We start from the raw sequence: 20442 nt of genomic DNA, 5'->3' as shown, positions 1-20442 counted from the left end.
TTTATATAATTGGTAACTAATTCAGGAATCATACATGATCCACTTTTAAAAAAAATTTTTTTTAGTTGTCAGTGTACCTTTATTTTTATTTATTTATATGTGGTGCTGAGGATGGAACCCATTGCCTCACACATGCTAGGCAAGCGCTCTACCACTGAGCTATATAACCCCAGCCCAATACACATTTTTTATTATGAAGTTGCTCAAAACTCTGTCTGTGGAAAATAAGTCAAAAAGCCAGAGACCTGTTCCCTGAGAAGCCAGAAGCCAAAGTTCAGAGTAGCTGCATTTCAAGGTTGGGAACCTTGAAAAAGAGAAAACCATAAAGAGTGGAGTCACTAAATCTTCAGTATACATACCTGAAATTCTGACTCCTAAAATAAAATATGTTCAAGGAGACTGCAGAGAGTGAGGGGGAAAACAACATCTCAAAGGCTAAATAAAAGAGTTGAGCAGATATTTCAACAGCTGCCAATTATAGTGCATAAGAGTCTAGAATGTCAGTCCTACCAAGTTGGAAGCTGGTGCAGAGAAAACAACACCTAAAGGAATAAAGACCACCAAGGAATTTATATTAGGTTTAAGGACAGAACTAAATAGTATCCCCCTGAGAAGAACTAAATCCAAGAGTGCGTGGTAATTTAAACAGTAATTTAATGCAAAACAAACTTTACCTCTTTTCAGAGGATCCATACTCATTACAATATCATCCATTTATACATCAATTACTAGACTGATTCCTACTTCTGGCCATGATGAAACTAGAAAATGAACAAAACATATAAGAAAATTATATATAGACAGTAGACATACACGACTGTGTTCTCTGATATCACTGGAAAATTATATGAATCTTATGGTTGACCCTTATGGTTACTGTCCAGAGGTAGTGCTATGTCACATGAAAAGAAGGGAAGAAATGCTGAAAAAAGGCCACTGCATTGTGGCAAAAGACTTAAGTTTAAGATGGTTAAGGTGGCTACAGTTCTGGGAAAAATTTCAGAAAAAACAGCAGCAAACAGATTTATGTAATCTAAAGAACCAGTCCCTTTCAGTCTTCGCCAAAATTATGATCTGCATATATGTGAAAACAAATTATGAAAGCCAGCAGAAAGCAATCCAAATAATTCCAAGTAGTCACACAAGGCTGGAAATTGTTTGGATTCTCAACACTGGGAAAGACCCCATAACAGTATATATCGGGGAGAGTTTTCAAAAAGGTATCATCTTAGTATGGAACTAAATCATATGCAGACAAAAAGCTGCAGAAACCACAACAAAGATTAAAAACAAGCCACAGAAGGATTAAACTGACTCTGAAGTAATGTAACTGTATGCCAAACAATAGCCAACACTGTTTAATGAAAGAATACAACAAAATTTAAGAATAATATAAAAATTATAATACTGATATCCAACTAGAACTTACCAGGCATGAAAACAAATAGAAAAAATATGATCTAAACAGAAGAAAAGTGTGAAATATGATATATCAAGAACTATGTAATGTTTTGAACAACCTACAATAAAAATTAATTTAAAAAAAAATAAAATAAAATAAACAGAAGAAAAATCATTCCATAAACAAAATAAAAATGAGCTGATGAAACTAGGAGACAAAAATATTCAAAAAGCTACCTAAAAGCTCTGTAAATGCAAGGCAAAAGAAAACTTGAACAAAAATGACTCCAAAATGAAATGTACAGAGGTGAAAAATATCAGAAATGAAAATTTAATTGCATGGGCTTAAACAGTAGATTTAGATACTGAATAAGGGAGCAACAGGAAAACAAAATCTAAAATGCAGGCATGTGTGCATGAGCACACACACAGAGGAAAAGCACATCAATAACCTTAAAATATATATATATATAAAGACATCTAAGAGGACAGAAAAGAAATGAATGGTCCAAAAAATGGGGGGAAGTTAGAAGAAATAATGGCCAACTTTAAAAAATTAATAAAAACCATAAACTCACAGATCCAAGAGGCTCATAAACTCCAAGATAAGAATAACAGCAAACCTCTTGTCAAAACTTGGGCAAGCCAGAAGAACATGGAGAAAGATCTTTAAAATAAGGGGGAGAAGAAAAAGAAAAGGAAACTGTCAAACTAATTTTTACCAAGAAAAATAACTTTTAAAGGTGAAGGCAAAATAAGCACTTTCAGAAAACAAAAACAGAGAATTCATTATGTGTAGACCCTACACTATAATATATTCTTTTAATTTGTTGAAAGAAGTTCTTTAGACGAAAGGAAATTATTAGATAGTCAAATAAATAATGAAAAGTATGAGAAGTGGTAAATAAGACACTTCTCGATAATCTTTTAAAAGAAACAGAAAAAAAAGATGGCATATGGGGGCTGGGATTGTGGCTCAGTGGTAGAGTGCTTGCCTCGCATGTGTGAGGCCCTGGGTTCAATTCTCAGCACACATATAAATATATGAATAAAATAAAGGTCCATCAACAACTAATATAAAAAAAGATGGCATATCAAAAAGCACAAGAATGAACTCATAAGTATTTATAGTAACAAAAGATACAACAATTTGAGCAATAAAATGTAAAAAAAAATAGTGAATTCTAATCCACAGAATGGAAAAAAATGAGTCTAAACTATAAGTAAATGATACAGGATAGTTCTTTCTTACCGAAATCAAGTTAATGAATGGAATAAAGGATTTTTTAAAAATTCACCATTACAATAAAACTGTAATAATACAAACTGTAATAACTGTTACAGGGAATATCCACATTGAGTGCTAAAAATAGTGTCCAAAAGATTAAGGAAAATCAACATATTTGCATGGGCTAAAATGAGCATCTCCCAAGACAATTATTAATTAAAAAAGAAAAAAATATTAACTTTACAATAGAGAAGCACAGAAATCACATTCACCAAGTGGACAGGGTCAAAAATCACCAGTAAACCAGGTGTGGTGGTACACACCCATAACCCCAGCAAATCAGGAGGCTGAAGCAGGAGGATCACAAGTTCAAGACCAGCCTCAGAAACTTAGGGAAGACCTCAGCAACTAAACAAGACCCTGTCTCAAAAAATAAAAAAGTCTGAGGATGTAGCTCCATCATAAAGTGCCCCTGAGTTCAATCCCAGTACCCCTCACATATACCAAAAAAAAAAAATCACCTGTAATATAACTTATCAACATTATATATCCCTGATATAATTCACTGAGAAGGGCATCATAATCACTATGTTATTTTGGGCAAAAACACAAACTCAAAGTAGTCATGAAAAAATATCCTAGAAACCAAAAATAAATGATACATTCAAATTATCTGAGCAGCACTTTTTCTGACTTTGATATTTTAAAAGGAAAGACTTTCAGTCCTTCAACTAAAAGACTTTCAGTCTTTCAATTTGTCACATATCAGAGGAGGTTACAGATATATGACTATTAAAATATAACATAGAACTCTGAAACAGAAATTGAATTTAGATGAAAATAAGTAAAATAAAATAAAAATTTATAGTTTAATTAAAAGTATTCTATCAATGTTAATTTCTTGGTTTTGATCATTGGATCATGGATATACAATGGTTATACAGGGCAAGCTGGATATAGGATATACGAGAACCTTCTGGTTTTACAGCTTTTCTGAAAATCTGAAATTTATTCAAAATTAAAAAAAGATAATTTTGAACTTAAAGCAAAATAACAGTAATTTATTATTATGGGATTTATAATATCTAAAGAAGTGAAATATGAAAGGAAGAAAATAACTTCTGTGGTGTGGTTCTCAGGAAATATGTGAGGTAGTATATCACTTGAATGTAAAATCTATTAAGTTATCATAATGTATTATAGATACTACAGCAAACAAAGAAAAAGTAACAAAGATATATAATAAGCCAACAGTGGAGAAATGGAAATTATAGAAAATACTCCAAAAGAAGGCATAAAAGGAGAGGAAAAAAGGAATAAAAAATTATCCACCAGGATAAAAAACACACACAAAAAAACCCTGTCCATGTTATATATAGAGACCCAAAAAATTGTAAAAATAAAAACATGGAAGGAGATATATATAATGCAAACAACAATCAATAAGGAAGGTGGATTGACTGTATTAATACCAGATAAAGTAGAATTTGGATAAAGAGTATCACCAGGGATAAAAACAGTTTGTGGGCTGAGGTTATGGCTCAGTGGCAGAGTGCTTGCCTAGCATGTATGAGGCACCGGGTTAAAGTCTCAGTACCAGGTATCAATTAATACAATAAAAGTCCATTAACAACTAAAATAAAAATTTTTAAAAACACAGTTCATAATGATAAAATGGTTACCTTATCAAAAAATGTCTATATGTAACTAATAACAAAGTTTCAAGTTATAAGAAGCAAAAAATCAATAGCACTAATGGGAGAAAGACAAATCTATTATAGTTAGAGCTTTCAACACTCATTTCAAAATAATTAATAGGGGTACGGAAAAAAATAGATAACATTACTAACCAACTTGACTTTGCTTATATTTATAAAATTCTCCAGGAAACAGCAGGGTATACAGACTTTTCAACTGCATTTAAAACGATTATCAAGATGGATCATATTTTATAAATAAAAAAAAAATCTAAGAACATCTCTCAAAAACTTGGAAACAGAACAACTCACTTTTAAATAACCCAAATAACTAACAAGGGTTATCTAGAAGACATTTTGAACTGATTTATAACAAAACACAACATGTCAAAATTTGTGTGCTGCTTCAAATAATATTTTGAGGAAACTTATAGCTATAAATGCTTATTTATTAAAAAGAATAAAACCTAAAATCATCCTAATTACCAACTTAAGAAAATATTAAACATACAATATTACAGAACAACAAAGAAACATAAAAATAGGGAAAAAAAAGTAGAAACACTTCTACCTAGACTGAGGAAGCAAAGAGAAAAAGATCCAAATTTCCAATATCAATAATTAAAGAAGGATAACACTATACATATTATAGACATTAAAGGAATAAAACAAAATTAGGAACACTTTTAAGTCAATAAATTCAACAACTCATATAAAACAGAAATGCCTCAACAGATTCAAACCACCAAAACTGAACTGAGAATAGAAAACTTGAATATCTCTCTCTTACATAAATTGAATTAGTAATTTAAAATTTTCCCACAAAGAAAATCCTGGTCCCAGAATGTCTAACTGATAAATTCTACTCAACATTTAAAGAGAAAATAATTCTATAAAAATGCTTAAAGAATATAAAAGAAGAAGAAACATGTCCCAGTTCATTATATGATCTGAAGCCAGAAATGCCCTGATACCAAACATTGCCCAAAAAAGGAAAATAAAAGGTCAACATTCATAATTAATATAGATGCAAAAATCCTTTAGAAAATTAAGGAGAACCTCATTGTTACACAGAATACATATATGATGTTGTGATGAGAAAAAGGGAAAAAAAAAGTGTGTCACATTAGATTGAATAGAGAGAAAGGATGGGAGAGGAGGGAAGGAGTAGGGGGGATAGGAAGGGCAGCAGAATAGACAATATGATTGATGTATGTACATTCCATGTATGTATTATATGTCAAAATACATTCTGCTGTCATGTATGACTAAAAAAATAAAAATAAATCGTATGGTTAAAAAATTTTTAAATATAATAGGAAAAAAAAGAAAATTAAGTTCAGTTTTATATATTAAAAAGGTAATATTAAAATATACCTAGCAGGCACTCAAAGATTGTTAATTGAATATTTCAGGTCTGTTTCTGAGGTTGTGTACTTTTAACTATTATAGTCATATGTCAAATGATGATGCTCTGAGAAATGTAATTTTGTGAAGCAATTTCCTTGTACAAACATTACAGGGTGCACTTAAGACAGCTTTGATGTCACTATTCATAGTCTTATGTATCACACTTATATATGTTGCTTATCACTGAAACATTTGTTTCTTATGCAGCACACATGACTTAACTGATCACATTAAAAATGCTTATATTTTAGAAGTTATTCTTGTTTTTAAACTTCTAAGAATAATTTTCAAGTACTCAGTTTAGCTATTAAAAAAAGAATACTTCAAACCTTACTAAAATGCATCTGTGAAACTACATAATTAACAAAACTGGAAATACCTGTCATACAAGTTTTAACAGGTTTAGAAGGGTTAGAAGTCATATCATTATATCATTTACATTATATTTAAAAGACTTAAATTTCCCTTTCACTGCAAAGAAAACTTTGGGGGTTCTTTTAAGCAAGTACTTCTGCAACATGCTGTCTTTAGGATACAATGATTGCCCTCTTCTCTTTGGAATGCCGCTGTAGCATGGGAATTATTTATCTCCTTTGATTCTAACAACTTCTAAAATCAACCAAGTGCTTTTTTCTATATTCTCATTGCCTCCTTTAGCAATAGTGATAACTTCTACCACAAGGTTTTGTTTAGTAAAAGACTTGAAAATTTGATAACAATAGACTAAGTTAACAGCTCATTTCTAGGTCTCTAAGGTTTCTTGCTGATTCACAGTCAAAAGGAGTTACTTTATAGTTGTTAATTTATAATTAACAACTATAAATTCCCTTTATTGATTTCTTTCTTGCTAAAGTGAGTTATTCATTGGCATTTGTACAAAAAAACTTATTATTTAATAATGTTACCTGAGCCATGAACATGAAAATAATTCTATCAATCCTGGCAGTCATGGTAGAATTTTGAGAATTTTAAGATTAAGGTTTACAATGTAAAATAATTATAATGGTATGTATTGGAATATTACAACTTTATAATAAAAAATTTTAATAAAATTATAACCTTATATAAAAATACTATAATAAATTTATTATAAAATTATAATAGTATGACCTATGACTAAAATGTAAGATACTAAAACAGTGGAAACAGGTAATAGTATGAGGTTTCATTAACCCATTAAATTCTAAGGTTTTAATTGTGCATTTTCAATGAAATTTATAAAGGTACATTAACAGGTTGGAAGTCAAAACCTACAGCTTACATATATATTAATATTGTTTATAATGATATTATTTTATAGTTATTATAAGGTTTTAGAGGTGTTCCACATTTGGGACAATGGGACAAGATGGGTTAAATAAATGGTATGACTATTAATAGTATGACTATTACTAGTAGTAATAGTCATACTATTTCAAGTTAATAGTTATTGAAAGCACCTATTGGGTGCTGGTGGATAGATAAAGGGGAATGAAGGAAAGACCGAAGTTGGGATTAGGAAGGGGTTGAATAAATCATACATAACTTTCCTATGTTCATAGATGAATACACAACCAGTTATACTCCAAGTCATGTACAAAAATGGGATTCTAATTGGGTAAGTTTTGTTCCATGTACGTATAATGTGTCAAAATACACTAAAAATAACAAAAAAATTTAAATTCTAAAAAGAACAAAAGAATTTTAAAAACTCTATATACTTATAAAGTTTTTAAAAAGTAGGTCCTAATCTCCATCGTGTCAGATTAGACCCCAATTTCCTTAATAAGACTCCTATAGCACAAGAATTAAAATCAAAAGTCAATAAATTGGATGGATTCAAACTAAAAAGTCTCTTCTAGGAAAAGAAACAATCTGTGAGGTCAATAGAGAGCTTACATCTTGGGAGGAAATCTTTACCCCTCAAACATAGCACTAATCTCTAGAGTATATAAAGAACTCAAAAAGCTAAGCAACAAAAATAAATAACCCAATCAATAAACGGGCCAAGGACCTGAACAGACACTTCTCAGAAGATGATGTACAATCAACCAACAAATACATGAAAAAAATGTTCATCATCACTAGCAATTAGAGAAATGCAAATCAAAACCACTCTAAGATTTCATCTCACTCCAGTCAGAATGGCAGTTATTATGCATACAAACAACAATAAGTGTTGGTGAGGATGTAGGGAAAAAGGTACACTCATACACTGCTGGTGAGACTGCAAACTGGTGTAGAAATATGGAAAGCAGTATGGAGATTCCTTGAAATGGAACCACCATTTGACCCTCTCTCCTCGGTCTATTATCCAAAGGACTTAACAGCAGCGTACTACAGGGTCACAGCCACATCAATGTTAAAGCAGCACAATTCACAATAGCTAGATTGTGGAACCAACCTAGACGCCCTTCAGTAGATGAATGAATAAAAAATAATGTGGTATATATACACAATGGAATATTACTCAGCAATAAAAGAGAATAAAATCATGGCATCTGCAGGTAAATGGATGGAGTTGGAGAATACAATGCTAAGTGAAGTTAGCCAATCCCAAGAAACCAAATGCCTGAATGTTTTCTCTGATATAAGCAGGCTGATTCAGAGTGGGATAGGGAGGGGGAGCATGGGAGGCAAAGAGGAACTCTAGATAGGGAAAATGGTGGGAGAGGAAGGGAGGGTGCATGGGGTTAGAAATAGAGGTGCAATGAGATGGCCACCATTATCCAAAGTACATGTATGAAGACACAAATGGTGTGAATATACTTTGTATAAAACCAAAGATATGAAAAATTGTGCTGTATATATGTAATATGAATTGTAATGCATTCTGCTGTAAAAAAGGTAGTACACTAAATCAAACAACTGATTAAGGGTACAGATTTTATTTTCATAGTGATGAAAATATTCTAAATGGTTTGTAATGAATAAAAACTCTGAATACATTAAAAACCACTGAATTGCAGACTTTAAAAGTATCAATTTACAGTTTGTGAATTATATTTCAATTATGTTGTTAACACTATCTCATTTCAATGAGTGCAATGGCTTTCAACTGCAGCTGCATATAAAATAATAGTTTGTTCTTTAAAAAAAAAAAAAAGTAAAAAAATTCCCCGGACCTGCCAGAGATCACTAAATCAGAATGGGATTAATATCATTTGTCTAGACCAGTGAGGGCCATAGAGTGAAAACTGAGACCCAGGTCCAAAAATCAGAAAATTTCCTAGTTGCAGGATCTTCTATAAATTATCTAATTGCTACAATTTTAGTTCCTTCGGCACTACGAGGAAGGGATACTCATTTTATTGGGTATCGAAAAGATTTAGTGATATACATATAAAATACACAGGATGCTATGGTTTGGATGTAGTTCATTCAGGGGTTCATGTGCTGGAGGCCCAGTCCTCTTGAGTGGTAGGTATGAGCTGATATCTAATGGGGAAGGTCCTTAAGCCATTGCAAAGTTGCCCTTGGAAGGAAACAAAGTATTTGCTGTGGGACCTCTGAATTCTGCCAGGAGGGTTGTTGTAAAAGAACAAGCCTGGCTACTCCCAGACTCTCAGGCTTCCTGTTTGGCAACATGATAGCTCCCTCTTGCAGGCACTCCCAACATTGCAATGTCATATACCATAAGGTTTTCTTCACCAAGGCCAATCTTATGCCAGCTCTATAGGTTAGAGTCTGCACAACTAAGAGCTAAATAAACCTCTTTTCTTTATTAAGTTACCCTGCCTCCAGTATTTCATTATAGTAATACAAAACAGAATAATATACATGAACAGATCAAAACACAGTATATGACATATTAACAGTGTGCTCCAACAACAGCTATTATTACTGTTTGTTATTTTTACTAGATCTTTATTTTTGTTCACTATAAGGAAATGAATAATGCAGACTTCTGTATGTTTATCCCAAATTCAACTAAATTAAACCTTATAAACCATTACTCCTACTAAACATTATATTTAAAAGCAATTTACATTCTACCTGATACCCTATTTGTATTAAAACAAATGTATGATGTTTCCATTAAACACACACACACACACACACACACACACACACACACACAAACTTTCGTAATGTTAAGTAATGGTGGAAGGGTGCACATTAACAAATTCAATGATTGTTTTTAGAATTACAAATATATGAATAAAGGCAAAGATTAGGTAGCTCCAAATATAAACCATTTAATAAAATAAAATATGCCAATTTAAAAAGATATGCTCAATTTTCAGTAAAACTGCTGCATATATATTCCCAAGAACAAACTGAAGTTAAATGTAAAATTCTGTTAAATAGGGCTGGGGTTGTAGCTCAGTGGTAGAGTACTTGCCTCACATGCGTGAGGCCCTGGGTTCAATTCTCAGCACCACATTTAAAAAATGTAAATAAATAAAGATTGTGTCCATCTACAACTAAAAAAAATTTTTTTAAGTTCTATGAAATAATTCCTCACTTCAATGTGCTAATTTCCAGGTAATTTGATAGCAATGCTTTGGAAAGAAACCCTTAAAGACTTGTGAATTAAAGTCAAACTTTTTAGGACTAAGTATAGGAAAAAACGCAAAACAATAATAAAGACAGGCAATAATATTTATAATATATATAAAAATTCACTATTTGTTTTTTCCAAGTCCGTACTTCTACTCAACAATAGGCCATAAATGCAGGTCACATTTTAACAATATGGTACTAAAATGATTCATTCAACAATTTCATTTCTATAGGAAGATATGGAATGCAGCATTTCCACAAAGAAATTCCTGGGAGTATTTTAATCTCTCTTGAGCAAACCATACTTACTTTGCACATACAGTGTATTACTTCAGAAAATATATAATATAATGGCTAGTCTAAGTATTTTTAAATTAATATTTAAAGTGTCTAATTAGAATTAAATGTAATAGAATATGCTACCCAAGTTTAAATGCATCTTAAAACAGAAAACATTTCCCTGAAAAGCTGAAGAACCTAAAATCAAAAATTTCCTGTATCACCTACAAGATCAATTTTTAATGTAAGAATATATTTAATTCATCTTTGTGTAAATAAACCTTTAACAAAATAAAAACTTCCCTTTAAAGTTTCAAAATACACTTTTTATTCTTTTTTTTAAAAAAATCTAATAAAAAGGACAAAGACAGTACCTTCAATTTTCACAAAAATTGATGCCAATGAATTTTAATAAAGACAATTTCTGTTTACTGACTTTACACATCTATATTCCTTACTTTTTCATCCTCTTAAAAAACATTTCCTTTGTTTCGTTACAATTCAGCTTTCTATACAAGACCAGAATGAAATCAAAATGCTAAGTGTTGGATTTATAAGATCTCTCTTCTTCTAATTTTTCTGTACTGGATTTTTTTTTTGTTTGCTATTAAACTTAAAAATTAGGCAAATAACTTTCAAAGTCATTTTTGAGATAAGGTCTCACTATGTTGCCCAGGCATACCTGGAAATATTGGGCTCAAGCTGCTACTATATTAGTTTTAGGGGTTTTTTTTCCCCATTTTTTAATTGCTTCATATTAGTGATACATTAGGATTCATTTTGACATAATTATAAATTAGAGTATGATTTGTTCCAATTTAGACCTAAATACCCTTATCCCCCCCTTCCCCTCCTCCTATTCCCTTTCCCTTACTGATCTTTCTGCTATTTACTTACACTTTTTAAAAACTAGTGTCTTGTGGATATACATAATGGTAAGATTCACTATAGTATATTCATATTAGATGATTTTTAATGAAAATGTAAGTACTTTCAAAATTTATAAAACGTTTTTCTATTTTCCTATGACACTGCTGTTTTGCAAAGCTCTAATGTGACAACCTTCAATAAGACCAAGTAGAAAAGTGATGTGAATTTAGTCTTCAGATAAAAAAAGGAAAGTCAGAATGGGCAATTGGAGCCTTAATATATCTAGTATAAATATATAGGTACTTTAAAAATAGATAAAAACTTAAAAATTAGGCAAACATCTTTCAAATTCATTTTCTCCAAAATCAGAGCAGATTCAGTTTGTGATAAAGGTCTAATTACATCTACTTTCTATCTTACTTTTGAAGCTTACAAAGTAATCTCAAGTCATGTAGTATTAAGTAAATCACAGGGAAATGGAATTTAGAAACAAGTTTCAGGAACTTTCTGATATGGAAAAGCACTCAACAAAATTACTAAGCATAACAAATTCTAAAAATAATAGTAATAATCCAAATCCTCTTACCAATTTCAGCAGGTAGTTGTTTGATTTTGTTCTCGCGAATGCTAAGCATGCTGAGTTTTGACAGGTTTTTGATGTCCTTTTCCACAGTAGTAATACGATTAAATCGAAGGTAGAGAGTGGTGAGAGAATCTAGCCTATACACCACTGAAGGAATTTCTCTCAGTTTATTATGCCGTAAATCAAGCATCCGCAGCTTCTTCAAGTTATCAAGAGAGTCAGGCAAACTGGTAAGTGAATTTTCACTTAGAGCCAGTGTCATGAGATTTACTAAACAGCCCACCTCTGCTGGGAGAGACTGAAGTTTGTTACTGTATAAATAAAGTTCTGTTAATTGAGTCAACTCTTTGATTGATGATGGCAATATGTGTATAGATCTCTTGGATAAGTCCAAACGCATTGAATTCTCTTCCCGGCATTTGTTGAGCTCTTTAATCACTTCTGCGTTACTGGATTTTTTCCTAGTCCCAGGTGCAGGATTTGGCCGTTTGATCGTATTGTCAACTGAAAAAGCCACCCCTGGTTGGGCAGCACTGGAGTCCTTTTTTCCATCTTTGGCATCTTTCCCTTTGGTTTTAGGTTCTTTTTCTTTGCTTTCTTTCCCAAAACCTCCAGAGGCCTTTGCCTCCTTTTCTCTTTCCTTGGCTGATGATACTTTGGGATCTTTCTCTTTAGAGTCTTTTTCTTTTCCTAAACTACTACTCATGATGACTCAAGCTTAGGAAAAAAAAACTACATGAACTTTTACTTTATTTGCTAGCAATTGAATTCAAAGATGAAGAGACAAAGAGCCTACACAATTAAACAGGTGTTGGCTTGAAAAAGTAATCAGCATGGAGTAACATCCATCTGTTACATGGTGGATCTAAAAGCACTATGCCCATTTCTGACAACTCATTCCAACTGGTAAAATGGTGCTGGTCAATGATTCATTAGAATTCCTGAAATATAATAGAGAGTATTAAATTACCTTAAGTTATAATTTATATTAAGTAAATAGCCTCTGAAAAACTATCTTACTGTGAACTTTGCCATGTTCCTCCTATTACTTGATACAGTATTTATTGAACCCTTTATAATGTAAAATTAACTGAAAACTACAAAAATTAATAAGGCAGGCCCTCACTTCTAGGAATTTGCAATCTAATAGAAAGAGGTAAATGATCACAAATTACTGTTACAAACTATAAAAGTTAAAGTGAGAAATCACAACAGCAGCTAACATTTATTAAGGGCTAAGTACAAACACTAAAGAACTTACAAATATTTATTTTAATATGTATAGATAACAGCACTATGAGAAACTGTTATCCTCATTCTATACAAAGGGACACTAAAGCACAAAAATATTTTTAGATAACTAGCTTTTTATCTTGGGGGAAAAAAAGCCAAAATTTAAAATTAGGCAGCATATGTCCACAGCCTATATTCTAACCAGTACCCTAAAATTGTTCTATATATAACTACTTATAGCTTTACAAAACAGAAAGGATTTCAAAGTTGATAAAAGAATGGACAGCAGTGTGGCAAAGAACAAAAAAAAAAAAAATGATATGCATGGAAAAAAGCAAATAGTTTAGGGGAAAGATTATTAAAATATGCACTTTTAATAAGGAATCTAGTTGATTCTTATACAGGTAAATCTGAGGGACCACCCTTGAGAAACCATGACAGAGCAATCTCAAATGATGTCTATATTCTAGAAAAGTGAGAAAGATCAATAGCACAGTAAGTACAAAAGGTTCACTGGTAAAAGGAATCCACAAAAACTTCACTGGTAAAATGAATCCACAAAGACCAAAAAAGTAATAAAAGCTTTGGAAAAGGCATCAGTCCTCCCAAAACATTTTTTTAAATTTAAAATAAATGATTCATAGTTTTAACTCTTGTTAACTCTAACTGATAAAACAACTTGCATGGAATGCATCAAGACTCTGGGTTTGATCATAGGAACAGGAAAAAAATAAATATATTTATTTATTTATTTTGCTATGGGCCCCTCACCCATACAAATTTACAGGTTAGATATCAGTTATAGAACTTTTAGGAAAATCATTATCAGTGAAAACAGCTGAGAAACTTAGGCTAACTGGCCCTTTAATAATGGGACAGAATTAAACAAGGAGAGGTAGGTGGTACATCATGAAAGGGAAGGTTTTGCCTAAAGTAAGAATGAATGGACTTGGTTTGCATAGACAATGAAAAGGTAGGGCTTTGCTCAAACAAGAGATATAACAATGATAATAGGAACTGGATAGAGAATTAATGATCTATAATTTGAAATTGCAAAGTATGAACTTACATTGGTATATACAATTAAATAAATATGCTATTATTTGGCTAGCATACCACGAAAGCCCATTTCACATTATTTACCACTATGCCCCCCCCTTCAAACCACGAAGTGCTTTTACTCAAACCATTTAACAATGAATAATGGAAAATATTCCATAACTTAAGGGATACAACATTGTTTATCTGTCTGTACTTAAGAAATGTCATTATGAGCCAGCCAGGCATGATGGCACATGCGTGTAAATCCTAGTAGCTCCTCAGAGGCTGAGGCAGGAGGATCACAAATTCAAAGCCAGCCTCAGCAATGTAATGAGGCCCTAAATAACTTGGAGAGATCCAGTCTCAAAAAATAAAAAGAGCTAGGAATGTGGTTCAGTGGTTAAGTGCCCCTGGGTTCAATCCCTGGTATTAAAAACAAACAACAAACACTGAAAGGTCATCAAGTGACACTGCCAAGTTTCTGAAAATTCACTTTTTACTTACACACAATTTAGAAGGACAACAACTCCTATGTTCCTGTGTAGAAATCAAGTAAGATTTAAAAATACAAATGTCCAGGCTCCATCTCAAACTACTCAATCGGAATCTTTAGGGAAAGGAATCCAGGAAATTCTAAAACCTAAAACAAAAGTGCCTCAAGAGGCTGGAGCTCAGCAGTAGTGCATTTGCCTGGCTTGTGTGAAGCACTGGGTTCAGATTCTCAGCACTGCACATAAATAAATAAAATAAAGGTCTATTAACAACTAAAAAAAGAAAGCTTATCAATTTTGGGAAAAACTTGATCTGATCAAATGTGGAATCTGAAAACCAGTAAATGTATTTCTCAAGTATAATTCTAAAACAACGAAGGTTGAAGGTCAAGGACAGGTCAGAAGATAGCTACAATAATGAAAAACAATATTAGTAATAATTTTAAGGTCCTACTGAAGACTAAGGGGAGTTCCCATAGTTTATCAATACCATCCGCTATATTTGAACTTCAAACTACCAATACTTGAATTATTTCAATGATTTTACTATAGCAGTGATAGATTTGAACTGAATCACAAGCTCATCCTGCAGCTCCTATACTTAATGAGATTTGCTAGTACATAACTTAGTTACAGTTCACCATGCTTTTTCTTTAAAAAAAGCATGGACTATTAACTAAAAATTTTATACTTCCAATAAAAATATAGTTTGTTAAGGATAACTGATTTGACAGCCCTAAGTGAATTAGGGATCTATATCTGAATCAAGTGACACTGCCAAAATTTTTGAGAGAAAATGTATTCAGAGTAATCTCTGATGTTTCTTGCAAATAAGTTATTCAAGAGTTTGGGATTTATTTCATCACTTTAATTGTATGTTTGGGGGACAACTACATTTATACAAAATCAGAATATTGTACCCATTCATGCAACAGTATGAATGGTACTCAGTCTCAAAATTCTTAAAATGGGGGGGGCATAAAATTGTATCAATTAAGCTGAAGTCAGCAATGTGTTTTTACACTGAGATCTTTACCACCCCAGGTAACTCTTATTTTCAACCAACTAATAACTACTGTATATAGACCACTTGATATGGGCTTTTTATTTATCTTATTTCATACTCTCATAACCAGATGTCCAGGAAGATATTAAACAAATTCCCTACTCATAACCAAATTAACTCTCTTAAATCTATTTTACTGTTAATCCAAAATGGCATCAAACAAGAAAATGGCACTGAATTCTGCCCTGCAGAAGTCTAGGTTGAAGTAACTTTCACTAGCATATAAATCTGTTTCAAATTATGAAAGCAATTTTAAATTCCTATATTAAGAGTGCCTCTATTCAATTTACAAACAAGAACACTGACACATCTAATAAGTGACTAAAGAAAAATATAAGAATAGGTATGCCTGATTTTAAATTCCACATTCTTTGCCTTATGCCATGCTGGATTACAAAGATAAGCAGACATATCATGATTGTATAAGGATGTTTATTAATTTAGGCTTCCAATATTTTCTAAGCCAAGGATTCTATCACTAAGCTTTCTGTCACTGTAACGAATATCTGAGATAAAAAGCTTTAAGGAAGAAAGGATTGTGTTGGCTCACAGGTTTCAGTCCATGGTTGCTTGACCCTGTTACCTTTGGGCCTGAGTACACCAAGGCAAGAGCCACATGGAGGAGCAAAACTACTCACAACATGGTTGCCAGGAAGCAAAAAGGAAGAAAGGTACCAGGGTCTCAATATTCTCTTTAAGGGTATTCCCCCAATGATCTAACTTCCTCTACTAGGTTCCATTACCTCCCAAAAAGGGCCATAAGGTGGGGACCAAGCCTTCAATACATGAAACTTTGAGGCCAATAAACTTCCCCTGTAAAGGGCCATAGGTTTTGCAGGCCAAATTGGTCTCTGTTACAGGAACTTGAAGTCTGTTATTTTAGTATGAAAGCAGAAGCAGACAATACATAAACAGGAGTAGATGCGTTTCAACAAAATTTTATAGCAAAACAGTTCTCAAACTATATTTGGCCATTGGTCCATAGTTTGCCACCCCTTGTCCTGTCACTGTTTCAGGTTTTAAATCATTACTTTCAGGAAGTATATTTTTATGCAAATTGGACACAAAAAGTATTTTTTTCCTTGCTCTTGTAATATACTCAACATTACATTTCGCTATTTCCAAAAGAAATTTCCTGATTTAGGAGGAAGAGACAATGAAAGAAAGAAGAGAGAAATCACAAGCCTATTAAGCTCTGTTCCTGGTATAAAGACTATGCTAATCATATGTGTCATAATGTTTATGTAAAAAAGAAAAACAATCAATAGGACACACACTAAATATATCCCTTAGTTTTTTCTAAGGTGAATGCTTTTACAACATTAGATCTTGAATTATAATAGACTAGACTTCTGGTCCCAGACAAGATAGCTCAATTATATTATTATTATTATTATTATTATTATTATTATTATTATTATTCTATTCTTTCCACTAAAAATAACCTAAAACCCTGGATAAAACTTACAAAGCAACTAGCTGAAGACTATGAAAAGTAGAGAAAAGAAGGGAGACTGACGGGGGTGTTAGGACTTTAAGAATTATCTGAAAGTGAATTCCTTGGGATTTGTCTTCATCTCCTACATATCCTAACCTGGGGAGTAGAGAAACCCACAACCAAAAAATACCAAGAGGCAAAAACAAATGAAAACACCAAGAAATATCTGCTCTCTCCAGCCAAAGAACTGTGAAAAAGGTAGCTTTCCAAGATGGTGCCCTTTTGACTATTCCCTCCTTACTTGAAAACTAAAAGAAGTCATGTCCCTCTACCTCTTCAACTGGCACTAAAACCACAAAGACTGTGGAGTGAAACCCTGCCAACCATCCAGCTTTGTAATTACTTGTATAGAAGCAGTATACATTCCCCTTCACATCATCTCTGTGGTTCAGGAGTATGAAGTAGAGTCCTGCTGACCATTTCCAAGTTGCACTTATCAGATAATAAGGAAGAGAGCCCTGCTGATCATCCCTTGTTTTGCACTAAGCAAATATTGGCAAAGAGGTAATATACCACTCCTTCCCAATCAGAGAGAAGGGAAGATTGGGAGAGTAAGGAACTGAAAAAAAGGGATTCTTTCAATCTATGTAGTATTTTCAGGCATAACCCGTAGTAGCTCAAGCATGAAAGTAACTAGTCTAAGAAGTGAACTATAGGCTTTGGGATGGCCCACAGATCAGAGTTTTGAAAATAAACTGGAACCAAAGACCACAGAAATGGGTCAGGTCAGGACATGTGTTCTGAACCAGTTTATGTGCTAAAACAGAAGATTTAAACAAATCAGAATTAAAAATAATAAGTCTCAAAATGTCCATGATAAAACTAAAAATAAAAATCCATAAACCTTCACCTATAATTGGGGATTTCATCGCCCCATTCTCAGTAGTGTAAGACTAAAATGCAGAAAATTAGCAAAGATTTAGAATTAAAAAAAAAAAAAAAAACCAATACCACAAATCAACTGGATCTAGCTGAAATTTCTAGAATATTCTACTAGTAAAAATAGAATACACTTTTTTCCAAGGTTACACAGAATAAGATAAACTCCTATCTTGGCTCATAAAAGAAACTTTAAATTTCACAGAATTAAAATCATAGAATATTACCTGGCCACAATTAAACTAAAAATCAACAGCAGAAAAATAACAAAAGTCTAACAGTCTGTCTGTAGATCAAGGAAGGAACAGGAAAACTAAACTATATACCGAGATGAATCAAGACAAAATCTATTTAGATATAGGTACGGCAGCACTTATAGGGAAATTTATGTAACTTCATGATTAGAAAAATGACACATAATCCCATAATCTAAGCACAAGACACTTGAAAAAGTAAAAGAAGCTCAAAGAAAGCAGAAGGATATAGAGAACAGAAATCCATGAAATTGTAAACTAAGGAGAGGGGACAAAAAAAAAAAAAAAAATCAGTAAAACCAAAAGCTAATTCTTTAAAAAGAATACATGAACCCGATAAACATCTAGGAACTCTGACAAGGCTAAAAAGAGAAGTCACGAGTTACCACTATTAGGAATAAAAGAGGGAATATTACTAAAGACTACACAAACATTAAAAGGATAATAAAATACTGAAAACAACTCTATAGACCTAAATTTGACAACTTACACAAAATAATATTTGGAAATCACACACTACAAAAACTCGAGATGAATTAGAGCATTTAATAGTCCTAAAATACTAAAGCATTTTGAAATCAGTTTCAAAATTTCCAAAAAGGAAATTACCAACTACAGATGGTTTTACTAATGAATACTAATGAACATCTCAAGAAGAAATAATATCAATTCTGTACATCTCTTCCAGGAAGTACACATTTATTGAGGTCAGCATTACCCTGATACCAAATATAGACACAGGACAAAAAAAAAAAAAAAAAAAAAAGAAGCTATTTACCAATAGACCTCATGTTTCATAAACAGAGATACAAAAATATTCAGCAATATATCTACAAATTAATACAGACTTTAACACTCTATTAAATATAATAATACTGAAAGTCCTAGCCAGTGCAATAAAGCAGGAAAAAGAAACAGCATACAATTAGAAAGGATTAATTTAAAACTATCGTGCCTTGCAGACAACATGATTGCCTATGTGGAGTCCTCACAACTAATAAATAAGTTCAGCATGGTCACAGAAAAAAAAGTCAATATAAGCCATATTTCAACTGGTTAGAAATAAACAACTGAACAACAAAATTAAGAACAGAATTCCATTTTCAAGAGTTTCAAAAATTAAAATATCTATGTATAAGCCTAATAACATGTACAAACTGTTAGTTCAAAACTACCAAACACTGGTGAAAGAAATCAAAGGTCTAAATAAATATTGAAGGATTTTCTCTTAAAAGTTTTTTAACTGTTTCACATTTAAATCTGAGTCATTGAGTTAATTTTTATAAGTTAATTTTTATATATGAAGTTTATATACCTTATACAAAATAAATCTAGTTGTTCCAACATCATTTCTTGAAAGGCCGTCTCCATTGAATTCCTTTTGCACAGCTTTCAAAAATTAGTTGGACAACACCAAATGCTGACAAGAAAACAGAGCAACTAGAACTCTGTTTCATTGCTGGTGTGAATGCAAAATGATATAAGCCACTTACTGTCTCTTATAAAACTAAATGTATTCTTGTATAAACCAATTACTGTCCTCTTATTTACCCAGATGAGTTGAAAACTTACATCTACATAAAAACCTGCACACAAATTTTCATAGCAGCTTTATTTTTTGTTGTCCAAACTTGGAAGCAACCAAGATATTATTCAGTAGGTGAATAGATAAACTGTGGCACATCCATACAATGGAATAAAACTTAGTGATTAAAAGATATCAGGATCTGAAAATACTTGAGGAAAAAGACATTTATAAGCTGAAAAAAAAAAACAATATGAAAGCTTACATATTGTATAAATCTAACATGACATTCTCTGAAAGACAAAACAAACTATGGAGATAGTAAAAAGATCAGTAATTTGTAGAGGGTTCTGGGAGAGAAAGGGAAGAATGAGTAAGTGGTGCACCGGAGTTTTAGGACATGAAAACTGTTCTGTATGATACTTTATTGGTAGATACATGTCTTCATATATCAAAACAAAATGTATAGCTCAAAAAAATGGACTTTAATTAATGATACGGT

General features: G+C 32.2%; 1 protein-coding gene across 4 annotated transcripts in view; it reads right to left on the bottom strand.

The window, feature by feature from the left end:
- The window catches only part of Shoc2 (SHOC2 leucine rich repeat scaffold protein), a 95183-nt gene that overhangs the window by 50446 nt on the left and 24295 nt on the right, over nucleotides 1-20442 (bottom strand). For 3 of the 4 annotated variants that reach the window (XM_076834845.1, XM_076834844.1, XM_076834846.1), the window contains exon 2: nucleotides 11957-12894. The exons of the other annotated variant lie outside the window; for it this stretch is intronic. In XM_076834845.1, coding sequence (XP_076690960.1) covers nucleotides 11957-12659 — 703 coding nt within the window. In that variant the 5' untranslated portion in view covers nucleotides 12660-12894. The remainder of the gene's footprint in view (nucleotides 1-11956; nucleotides 12895-20442) is intronic. 4 annotated transcript variants of the gene reach the window in all.

The sequence above is a fragment of the Callospermophilus lateralis genome, chromosome 15, assembly GCF_048772815.1.
Source record: "Callospermophilus lateralis isolate mCalLat2 chromosome 15, mCalLat2.hap1, whole genome shotgun sequence".
In the NCBI taxonomy this organism is placed as follows: domain Eukaryota; kingdom Metazoa; phylum Chordata; class Mammalia; order Rodentia; family Sciuridae; genus Callospermophilus; species Callospermophilus lateralis.
The sequence above is the reverse complement of the archived record's forward strand: the minus strand, read 5'-3'. Positions and strand labels throughout refer to the sequence as shown.